This window comes from Leiobunum rupestre, chromosome 11 (assembly GCF_980474605.1).
Source record: "Leiobunum rupestre chromosome 11, qqLeiRupe1.1.hap1, whole genome shotgun sequence".
NCBI lineage: Eukaryota > Metazoa > Arthropoda > Arachnida > Opiliones > Sclerosomatidae > Leiobunum > Leiobunum rupestre.
In genome coordinates, this window is record NC_143394.1 from 52,174,311 (window position 1) to 52,186,545 (window position 12,235).

At 38.7% G+C, this 12,235-nt stretch overlaps 1 protein-coding gene across 1 annotated transcript; it reads left to right on the forward strand.

Moving 5' to 3' along the window:
- The first annotated feature begins 78 nt into the window (after positions 1-78).
- LOC149923277 (uncharacterized) lies at positions 79-7,680 on the forward strand. The gene is made up of 3 exons (XM_090163546.1): positions 79-101; positions 1,466-1,649; positions 6,563-7,680. Exons 2-3 carry the CDS (start codon positions 1,467-1,469, stop codon positions 7,583-7,585), a joined length of 1,206 nt encoding a protein of 401 aa, XP_090019672.1. The 5' UTR covers positions 79-101; position 1,466; the 3' UTR covers positions 7,586-7,680.
- Positions 7,681-12,235: the final 4,555 nt, after the last annotated feature.

Consider the following 12,235-nt stretch of genomic DNA (forward strand, 5'->3'; position numbering starts at 1 on the left):
AGAGATTAACTGGAGATTAGTAGATTGATAGGTATATATAAAACAAGGTCGGGAGGATTTCAAATAGGAGCCGTTTCGGAACCGGATCAAGTTGATATAAGGTAAGCGGAGTTTTAATTCATTAATTTCCTTTAATTTCTGTTATAATTCGTAAGAAAATAATTAAACATTTCGTAGAAATGCTAAAAGCACTGTAACCGATTTAACAGTGATTGGCTGATTAATAGATTGATTTCAAATTTATTGTTTTTTTACCATTGACTTTTATATTATCGATTAATTTAGTAAAATCACCCCTACCGATTAATCGAAGCTAATTACCGCTACTAATTTTTGCCAATTAATAGTAGCCAATTTCCGCTACTAATTTTGGCTGATTAAAAGTAGCCAATTTCCGCTATTAATTTTGGCCGATGAATAGTAGGAAATTACAACTAACGATTTAAATTATTTGTATTTCACCAAGTCATTTCAACAAATTATAATATTTATCGAAACGAAACACCGAAATCTGCATTGTTTAATATCTCAACTCTTAATTGGTGTTACTTTTGATTGAAAACAATATATTTTTGTCAGAAATCATAATAATTTTGATATCGTTACTTCATTAGAATGTTTATTTTAGTCCAACACCGATTGAACCAAGAACCCGTTTAAGTTACCCAGAACGTGCGAGGCTTAGCTTTTACAAAACTTTGGAGTAATACCAGCTGGGTCTGACTGAAAATCGTTGACTTGTTTATTATCTCCGCGATATTTGATAATCAACACCTAAGCCTAATCAGTTTAAAAACAGCCACGAAGCGGCCAAAACGATAAGTTAATAAGCTGATGATTATCGCTTCTCAAGTTGGCCGCTAAGTGGCTCACTGTCTGCTATTTACGATAAGTTAATTTAAGGAGATCGAAAAATGATTATAGATGGCACTGTTGAATTGGCAAAATTTAGTTTTCATTTCGACATGAGCTTAGTTAGTAAATCACGCAAGTGGTCCTAAATTTGGACTGGTATTGTTCCGCAACCTAACTAACGTTCCACTACGATAGCCAATAGACATAAACTCTATTTATGTCTAATGTCTTTTTCAACTTGTTAAAAATTCCACGCGCGTCTTGATATTTTAGCGTAAACGGGCTCGAGCGATTTCGCGCGTGCTCCCTGAAATAATAAAAAAGCGCGAGCCTTTTACGCTTAAATAGTAAAGAGCGCGTGAAATAATTTAACAAGTTGAACAAGACACGAATTAATATTCGACGAGTCGCCCTTTTTATAAAGATCTAACCTTCAAAACTGAACTGAACTTACTAAGTTCTTAAAGGGGAATTGTCACCAAAACCAAACTTTACGAGGTTTTTTTACAGAATGATAGAAAATATATTTATTATGTTTATGTCCCTGAAATTTGTTATTGGAAAAGTATATAAAAACCCCGTGCGTTCAAAATTCTTTTCCCGTTCACAGGATGGGGAAATCAAGTGCGGAAAAACGACAATGGAAAACGGACATGCAACTGGTAGAAGCGGCGCAAGACGGGGACAACGGGAGAGTGACAGAGTTGCTGGCCCAGGGCGAGGTCAACCCGAAAGCGAAAGACCAATATGGGTTCACCGCCTTGCACTGGGCCGCACGGAACGGATATTTGGAGGTACAACCAATAATGTATACACTCTTTTTCGCGCCTTTATTTTACCCCTCTTACTCGCCTCCCGCTCGTCGGCCATTGCCTCTGCCCTCAGCGGGGAGTCTAGCATCCACTCTTTCGGTATCCGTAATGGAGGATGGGGCTGAAAGCCTCGAAAGGGGGAAAACCAAACATGAACGCGCCCAAGAAAATACCCCGAAAAAGATTGTACACACGGAAAAATAAATAGGGGTAGAATTTTAAACGGTCACTGCTACTTTAAAACTGAACGCTAGCTACGTAGGGAATACTGGATTGTGTGCAATTTGAGCATGCGCAGAGACTGATCGTAAGAAAACTCACCGTAATCGTTATATTTCGGAATTAAAAGCTTGGCAAAAGATCGTTTAACCAGAAATGTAGGTAGAACTTGGAATTAATTAAATAAAAACTTAATTATTTATTGAAATGAATCATGATAGACGTGAAAAACGGTAGAAATGAGACTGGCTGCCACGCTGTCAAGAGATGTTCTTTCCCCCAACTTCAAAACACCTTCCGAGGCTGCTAATACGTCCAAAGACCAAGGTCTTACATTTGACGTTGCTTAAAGCAAGTGTCGGTTCAACGGGTAATAGCTCTTTTTTCAACAGATGTCGCTAGCTTCGAAATAAAAACAAGATAGTTAAGCTACATTTTGACCCAAAAGGCAGGTACTAATAGGTACCCGTACCCTCCCGTTGATTGGCTCGTTTGATCAATAACATAATTTACAGTAATTTTAAACAATATATTTCATATGGGTTACATAATTTAGGTAAAGTCCACTAAATAGAGTATAAGAGGTCTACATATAATAATCCACAATGGCTTATTGACGACGGTATCATTTGGCCATTTTAAACTTTAGCTTCCTATGCCATAAATTGATAGCACCACGCTCTCCGGTAAAGTCGTTTTTTTCGGAGAATCGGATAGATTCGTGGCCTTTTCTTCTTAATACAGGTGGCAATGATAGAGCCGACAGTTGCTTTAAGACACGCCCGTTTCTTCAAAGATCATCGTGGCACGGTACCAATGGATCTCTTGACACGATATTTAAAGTTCGTCTAATCCACCTCACGCAAAGTCATTCAAGTCTAATTTGTTTTCTAAAACGGTAGTCACACACGGGTGCCATTTTTCCTCCCCCCTCTTCTTCCGTGGGAACTAGACAATGGTGACCCTTTTTTTAACGGAGTGGCTATTCCGGCCGCATTAGCTCCCACTCTATTCCCGCCGAAACTTTCGGCCGGAATAGCTGAAGAATTGTTGGAGGCTATTCCGGCTGAAATTTTCCAAACCGAAAGTTTCAGCCGGAATAATCTTCCATCAGCAATCAGCTAATTCAGCCGACATTTTCCCGAAGTAAAAGTTTCGGCCGATTTATCCAGCCCAGTGAGGGCCGTCTAATCCAGCCGAAACTTTCCTTATATAAAAAAGTTACTAAACCTTAATTTTAATGGTAAATCGTGTATTATTAAGAATCATTGCTATTGAGAAAAAGAAGCAAATTTATCGAAACATTAATACTAACCATTTAACCGACTTTTTACTAGAGATGCAACGGATAACCGGAACCGGAACCGGAACCGAGAAGAACCGAGTAAATTCTAGGAACCGGAACCGAAACCGGAACCGATAATATAAAAATATGATAACCGTATCCGGAACCGGAACCGATATTTATAAAAAAATGATACCCGAAGACGGAACCGGAACCGAGTTTTTCATTGTTTTAAACGGTTTTTAAACGGTTCTATAACTTTATTTACCAACATTTAGCGCATGTTGAAATTTAGTAATTAAACTTCCTAATTTACTATTAGGATAAAGATGAGCTTATATGAAAAACTATCTCCGATAACTCTATGTGGGTTTCTACGTAACTGTCAACTGACACACCCTTCCGTATTCTCAATAGACGCCAAAAGAAATTATTCGCTCCAAAATAAAAACCGTCAAAAGGAAGGGTTTTTAAATTAAAAACGCGTGAATCTCGATGATATCGCCCATTTTTTCGTCGCACGTGTAATTATTTATTCTGATAATAAAATAGAATCACGTGGGCTTAGCAATATTTATCTGCATTTGTCTTAGCCAATAAGATTATCCCTTCCGAGCAAGCACGCGCCAATTTACACAATGAACCGATGAAGATTTTCAAATCAATTTCTTTTAAGATCTATTGAAAATGGGCTCGTACTGCAAATGTTTGCTTTAACAACTGGCATAATCCGGAAACCCGCGATGGTTTTAGTTTTATTTTCTTCAGTCGGAAAACTCGACACAATTTCACAAATGTAGCAAAGGCCACAAAAAATATCTGTCGTCTACTGCTACTAGTGTGCCTTCCGAGCAATTATTAAGTGGGGCAATGGGCAAGCATAATTTTTGATCCCCTTCGCAACCGACTTAGAGGAGAAACAGCGAAAAAAGCCAGTGACGTAAATAACGCCCCGGCAGACTCCGCAATGCGGGGGGGGGGGGGGGGGGGCTCCATTTAGGGGCCCCCAAATTGCCTATGGGACTGTGTACAGTCCAACCGCGCGAGGCCTCGTCTAGTTTTTTTCTCTTGTCAGCTCAAGTTAATGTTTTACTTGCTTCATATATTTCTTTATGTTTCAACAGGTGCGCCCAAAACTTTATAAATACAACCACAATAACCGTCGCATATATGTCCAAACAACGTACATAATGAAAGTAACACACTGAAGTTTGAAAAGTATCGAGACACATGTTTTATAGCAGATCGTTAAATTAATAACTAAGTTGTGTTTCTGAATTTAAAGTTTTGAAGGTAAGGCTAATTCGTTTGCATAATATAATCGCTGGCCTGGGTAGTTTTTGTCTAGAAAATCTAAAATTTCAACTTATGCATTGCTTACATTTCACAAATGACAGTGCTTATTGAACGAAATAATATGGACTCCATTTAGAACGATATACTCAACTGAAATCAAAACGAGTCATAGAAATCCCGGCTTTATATTTTTCAATGAAATGAGGCAGGGCGTAGGAACCAAGGGGGCAATGCCCCTCCCTAGAATTTTGCTGGGAGGGGCAACTAATGTTATTGCCCCTTCAAGTTTTTGGTCAGTTGAAATCTTCAAAAGCTTAAATTCTCAATTTAAAAGCATATAAAGCTTATAGAAGCTCAACTGTGTCTTTTCCCGCCAATTTACATAGTAGTCAAACAGTAACACATGCATTCGGTGAAGCTACACCCCTTTAAAAATTCAAAACCATTCTCATTTTATTATTGTGGATTTGTGTATCTTAATTTCATAAACGACTCTAAAGACTAAAATATACTTCGTACGATAACTGTTGTTACTGTTAATGCCTTAAAGACATTCGCGACCGATTACTCACTCTACATCGGGGGCTAAGCTCCTAGACCCCCGTTTCGTTTCTCTTTGCCCCCTCCAACTTCCAAAACGTTCCTACTCCCCTGAAATGAGGAGCGGAAGGGAAGGCAATGTCTCCCCAAAACTTGAAAGTACATCATTTCCCCCCCCCCCTCCATCTTGAAACGATGAAACCGTGGGAATTTTCAAACAGAAGATTTCATTTTTACTCTACTTTATTGAATAAACAAATAATTCGCTTACACGAGTTCCCTACGAGATAATAGTAGCAATAATTGTTTTAAATTATTTTACATTAAGTCATCTAGATCGTGATTCTAAATAAATCTTTTATTAACGATCTTAATCAATAACACTGGTCGGACTTGGGAGTCTGAACTCCAGACTTCCAAGTTCTACCAGATCCTTTGTTTTAAATGCTCCAGACGCTGATTGCCGTGATTTATCTTAATCGTTTCACTTCGGGCTTAAAGCCATTTTTAAGCGTTTTATATATTTAACATGAAAGTACGTGTTAAATCTAATTGTAGAAGGCGATACATGTTAGCCCTAACTCTAGATCGCGATAATCGCGACTCAGCCTTAATGATTATAAGGGACCCCAAAAACAGTTTCGTGGGAGGACCCCGAACCAATAGCTACGTCACTGAGAAAGCTACTATTTTTTAAATATATTTACCGAAAACAAATTTTATATTCTAAATAAATAACTGTGGTGGATTTTATTTATCTTTAACTTCATTTGAATTGCTTGTGTATTTAACTTTAATTAATACTAAACACACTGGAACCGTATAGGAACCGTATAGGAACCGGAACCGATCGGTTCTAAATTTTGAGAACCGGAACCGATAAATTAAAATTTTAAGAACCGGAACCGTAACCGGAACCGATAAAGCAAAAATTTAGGAACCGTAACCGGATCCGGAACCGAGTTAGTCCAAAAAAGTGGAACCGTTGCATCCCTAATTAGTACCCGCCTTTGGGTCAAAATGTAGCTTAACTATCTTGTTTTTATTTCGAAGCTAGCGACATCTGTTGAAAAAAGAGCTATTACCCGTTGAACCGACACTTGCTTTAAGCAACGTCAAATGTAATTATAATTAAGGTTTAGTAACTCTTTATATAAGGAAAGTTTCGGCCGGATTAGACGGCCCTCACTGGGCTGGATAAATCGGCCGAAACTTTTACTTCGGGAAAATGTCGGCTGAATTAGCTGGTTGCTGATGGAAGACTATTCCGGCTGAAACTTTCGGTTTGGAAAATTTCGGCCGGAATAGCCTGTAACAATTCGTCAGCTATTCCGGCTGAAAGTTTCGGCCGGAATAGTGTGGGAGCTAATACGGCCGGAATTTTCGCCCGGAATAGCTTCGGCCTTTTTTTACTAGTTATGGAAAACTAGACCTAGGTGGACGAGGATTAAGTTACTGTCCATATGTATAAATAAATACATAAACGATGGTTAATTAAAATAAAAATAAATTTTTGCTGTAGTTTAAATTCAGACTTTTCATTCGATTTCGTCAGGTCTGCCAGACTCTACTGGACAACTCTATCACGGCCAACATCTTGGATATGTACGGAGCATCGCCTTTGCATTGGGCTTCGCGTAAGAGTCACAAAGACATCGTCCTGCTTCTGTTGGCCAGGGGGGCGAACCCTAATTTAAAGAAGAACACCCGAGGTACCCCGCTGCACAACGCGGCTTTCAACGGACGCAATGAGATATTAAGGATTTTACTCGTCAACGGCGCCAACGTCAACGAATCCGGTCGGGAGAACAACACGCCCTTGCACTACGCCTGCCAGGAAGGGCATCTCGACACGGTTTCGATTCTTCTTCAACACGGAGCCGACACCAACGCCTTGAATGCGGACAAACACACACCGGTAGATCTCGCCAAAACCAAGGGTCGTGGTGATATTTGCAGCCTAATAGAAGTCAATAGGAAAGATTTAGTGGGTCAAACAGCCCTCTACTTGGCGGTCGACGAAGGTAGTTTAGAGAAATGCACCTCCCTTTTGAAAATGGGGGCTCTCGTGGATCCAAATTTAAACGATAGTTTCCGACCATTGCGAAAAGCGGCCGAAGGTGGGCACTTGGATATCGTGAAACTCCTGCTTGAATACGGGGCGAAAACCGACAACTTGTTCCCATCAGTCTACAAGGCCGCGGAAAAGAACCACGTGGACGTGGTTGATTTTCTGCTCGCTTACGTAGCCAATCCGAATATCCCATTCAACGGTGCCACGCTATTACACGTAGCGGCCAAAAGCGGTTACGACGAGCTGGTATCCCTGTTGCTCAAAAAAGGACTGGACCCGGAAGTCGTGACGTTGGAAGGAGAAACCGCTCTGCATTTGGCATGCGCTCGTGGGGAGGAAACGATTGTCTGGCTTTTATTGCAAGCTGGTGCAAACATCGAGGCTAGAAACGAGGGAAATATGACACCATTAGATGTTGCCCAGTACTTTCAGCGTCATAAGGTCATTGAGATGACTAAGGAATACACAAAGGTGGAAGTCCCGGCCAACGATTTGAAATTGTAGGGCTTTTAAGGTATTTTTTTATGCCTTTTTGTGATAAAGCTTATAAAACCCAATTAAAAATTAAGCTAACTTTGAATTTCTAAAACGAGTTTTAAATCGGCAAAAAATTAAATCAAATGTTTATTTTGCTTTTACGTTTATAATATAATGATATTTTTCAGTCTGTGACCCAAAAGTCATATCTGGTTCCCGTCAATTGATGGTATTCCACTATTTAAATAAATAATTCCTAGAATTTAGATTAAATCTCAAATTAAATAACGTATTAAGTTAATGATTACCAAATAAAATTTAAACCTTAATATAAAACTGAGTCGAATAATAATTTAAAATGAGTTCAAATGAATTATTGTACTTTCAAACTTTTAAATTATCATATATCTTTATAAAATGTAATTATTTGGCTTCTGTCTGTGGTATCGAATAAAACATTAATATTATTATACCAAGTGCGTATTTAGTTGAAAACCGGCCGTCTTTAAAATGTGTGTAAATATAAATTTTCATTCTAAATGTCTTAAGTCCGATGCAAAGCACCATGATGAAAACCTTTCAAATTGGAAACAATTCCCTAAATCCATTGGTTAGCGTGATAAACTTTGAATGACCTTGAACAATGAGTTAAAGGTCATCCGAGTTTGTAATTTCTAAAGACTACCTACCAGATGAATATGTCTAGCACATTTTGATACTCTAGCATTAGTATTTTTCGAGTTATTAGCCCTTCAAACTGGTCTCTGGTACATTATTTTCATCCCAACCGTCTAATGATTCTCGAGATAAATTTTAAATGACCTTGAACACTTGGGGTTCAAGGTCATCGAAATTTCCTTTGTCAAGTTACCACTGCACGTTCTATGTGTCATGAATGTTTCAAATTCCTAGCTAAAACACTTTTGGAGTTATGGCGTATCGTTTTTAGTTAACAACCCTGTGTAAAGGAAATGGTAAAAATTTAATGTTTACCATGACTCATTCGCAACAATGAAGTAGCGATTGTAGCTTGAGCAACTTGTTTCCAAGGCTGTTATAAGTAATATCGTCACAATAAAAATTACACTTTTTATCGAACCCTTTTCGACACTGTGCACTCTCGCTCAGCTCCGACTTGGATCAGAAATCGAATTGAGCACTATATTCACGTCCTTGGTAGTAGCGTATTTTGGCTTTGTACATATTTACTCACTAGGCGACTCTGTGGTTGATTAAACCTTGATGGCCCAATACCTCTGAAAATGAGTTCGGTGACTTACTTATTGGTATTACGTTACTTATGTTCCACGGATGCTGTCGACACTTACGTTAAAAGTGATTTATCTATTAACAGTATTTCCCTTTCTAAGGTCGCAACTGAGTATATATTTCGTGGTAACCAAGGAAACATACTCGGTGTCACCCCCTCCCCCTCGTGGTCATATTGAAAAGCGCGTCCGATTCCCCGCTCCATATTGTCCAGAACTCGAGAAAGCGAGGTTCAGGGAACGAGCGGGTTTCGCCGAAGAAAGTAATTTGAAAGGATACAGCCTGGGATAGGCAGGGTTCTAGACGCCGGCAGAGAAGTCGTTTTTCGCGTCACATTCTTATTTCGGCGAAATATTAGCTCCTAATTGCGTTTGTGGCCTCGGCTCAGTTTTATATTTGCTGACCGTCAAAATAAAGCTTTCTTTTTTAGCAACCACAAAAGGAGCCAAGGCTAAAGGATAAATAACGTGTTATAGCACCTTCCGGCTTATACAAAGTCCTAAATCCTCTTGTTTATTCTCCTTTTACGTAATATCGAACGGCGCTCTGGTTGACCAAAATAGAACACGAAGTTTTCAGATTACGTTCACACTTAAGCCTCGTTGGCGCCTAAAACAATTGACGACGGTTTTATGAAGTTCATCCATTTGCCGCAAAGTAAATTGGCGCTATGGGTAACTTCCAGGGCAACGAAGGTCAGGAATCTCCATCCCCAGCTAATTTAAGTTTCAGGCCAAGGCCCTCTAAAAATTAACAAGCTTTCAACAGCTAAAAAAAGGCTTAGTTTGGTAGTAAAAATAGCCTTTATTTCCGATAAATAATGGCAAATTATGGAATTGGTATTTCTCTCCAGCCATGCGCGGTAGATTCCAGATTTACGATTCGGTACAAGTCAAAATCCCATGTTTGGCTGTACTGGAATTTGACGGTAATCTAAACAGGAAGATGCCATTATGGATGATATCTGATGAACTTGAAACCGTCTGAAATGTTACTTTTATTACACTAACTTTTATACTGCCTACAAATAAACAACTATGGTAGCACTGTTTCAGTCATGCTGTGTACAAAATATTGGCATCCAAATTTTGGCCTGAAACAAAGTCCATACGCTTAACACAATCTTGATCGTTTATTTGTTAATGAGCCATCGCGTACTAGTTAGCGAATACTTGAAGAAATGCCTACGTTAATTAGAAGGCCGGTTCGTTTTATTTTGTTACTTTGGTTTTGGGCTCCTGATTCCCGAGAGGTGGCTCACTGATCTGGACTTAAAGTCAACTAATAAAGTTTCGTTATGTTTAATTAATTAAATTATTGAAATTTGAGTTTATTTGTCTTAAATTTAAGAAAAAATACATCCCAAATTTGTGTAAATGCAACAGTTGCAACCTAGGAGCAACAAACACAGCACCCCACACAAAGAGAACGCAACACGTCAAAAGTCGTTGATTTTCTTGTGTTCATCTTTCTTTGTAAAGACGCTTTAGCGCGTGCTGCCGTCGGTAGGGGAAAATTCGGAAATTGTCTTCCCCCTTTCCGTAAAACGTGCAGTGTAAGGGTTCGTCAAATGAAATTTGTACACAAAACTGCCTTTGTGTGTTTAAAGGCTAGCTGCGTTCTCCTTGTGTTTGTTGCTCCTAGTTGCAACGATATCCTTTTTGTGGGTTTTGCTCATGAAACATGGCCATTGCCGAAGCATCGCGGTCCAGATACGAGATAACCTCGTGGCATAACTTGTCAAACTAAAATTCCAAAAATAAATTGTAGAAATTTGCATTAATGGGTCTTTGTAATAACGTAGGCAACGTTTTAAGTATGCTATCAGAAATCCAAGGAGTCGATTCGCTTAATTATAGAGACGCGATACCTTCCTGCAACCCTCGTTATTATGGCCTAGGCTTAACAGACCTTTGCGTAAATCTAGTTTAATTTATGTTAAAATTAAAGATATTGATAATAATTTTTAAAATATAACAAATCAATGTAAAATTATAATCAGATGGAGCTTATAAACCTTTATAGCTTCAATATCATCCATCTTAACCATCTAATACCGCGTCCAATTTAAAGCAGAGGCGTAGTCAGGGGGGCACACTGGCCCCTAGAAAGATATGGTTGCATGTACAATTGTTATTCGTTCTGGTTTTATTTTTCAATTGTATGTGTCCCCCCCCCGAACCAAAATCTTGACTACGCTACTGATTTAATGTTTAGCACTTTCGCATCGCAGCAAGAGGAGCCGGGTTCGATCGTAACTTTTGGCACTGGTTGAAAACTTCCAATACCCTCCTACCTGATTTGAAGCCAATACAAACTGGCTAGATGCCTTGAGTTGAGGGTGGTGCCTTCGGTATTAGCCTAGCTGATTATTATGAATTTTTCGAAACAGTGCGCTATTTTATACTTCATTATTTACTCACCTACATACAACTTCCAAATGAAATTTATTTTTAATTTTCTTATTCGCTCTGTAGCTCCACCGAATATTATCAATGATTTAAAAAAATAAAATAGCTTGTATACCTTGTAAGACTAATCTTACTTCTAAAAGTACAATAATTAGCTTTTGCCACTTGTTATAAATTTTATCACATCACTGACAAAAACAACTGATCATTTTACGAAAACGATTTGGTTCAGGGACGATTACGGTTCGTCAGTTTTAAGGCTGTGACGCGTGTAAGCCTTTCCACAGCGCGTGAGTCGTGTGCCAATGCAAAACAGAAGCGGATAAGCCCCTAGGCACTATGTTCCGAAACGCCCAAAAAACGGCTAAAATTCCCCATAGAATATTTAAAAAAACTTTTTACATATTATGAATCAGTGTAAAATCAGATTTCACCCACAGAAATTTCTATTCTCTGCGACCCCTGGCGGCGAAACTAGCCCCCCTGGCGGAATATCGCAACAACACTTATCACAATCTGTAGTTTGCCATCGGGCTAGTCATTTTTAAAATTTTCAGAAATTTTCCACTGCCCAATTTGTTGCCGCCACCGTAAGAAAAGTTAAAAACCCCATTTTCGTCCATGTTGGTAGAGGTTTTCCTCAAAAACCCGCAGGTACCTTTTCAAAAGTTTAACGACGTCTCCTAGTACAATACCCCAACATTACGTTGTAATTACTTTCACGCGTTGATCTCCGCGCATTTTAAAGAAAAATTCGTTTGAAATTTAAAAAGAATATTTCTAAAATAGCCCAAAAACCGCCAAAGTTTTTGGCTAGCTTTGGCTGAAAACAAATAAGTTAGTTTTTTGAAACAAAATGTTTCATTCGTGTACCTGGCTTTATTCAGTTTTATTTTTCCATGTTACAATGTAAGGAGTAAGATTAACGCCTTATTTGCATATATATTCTTATTTATCGAGTTCCATTTCATCTTCTATTTCTAATAGAATATTATTC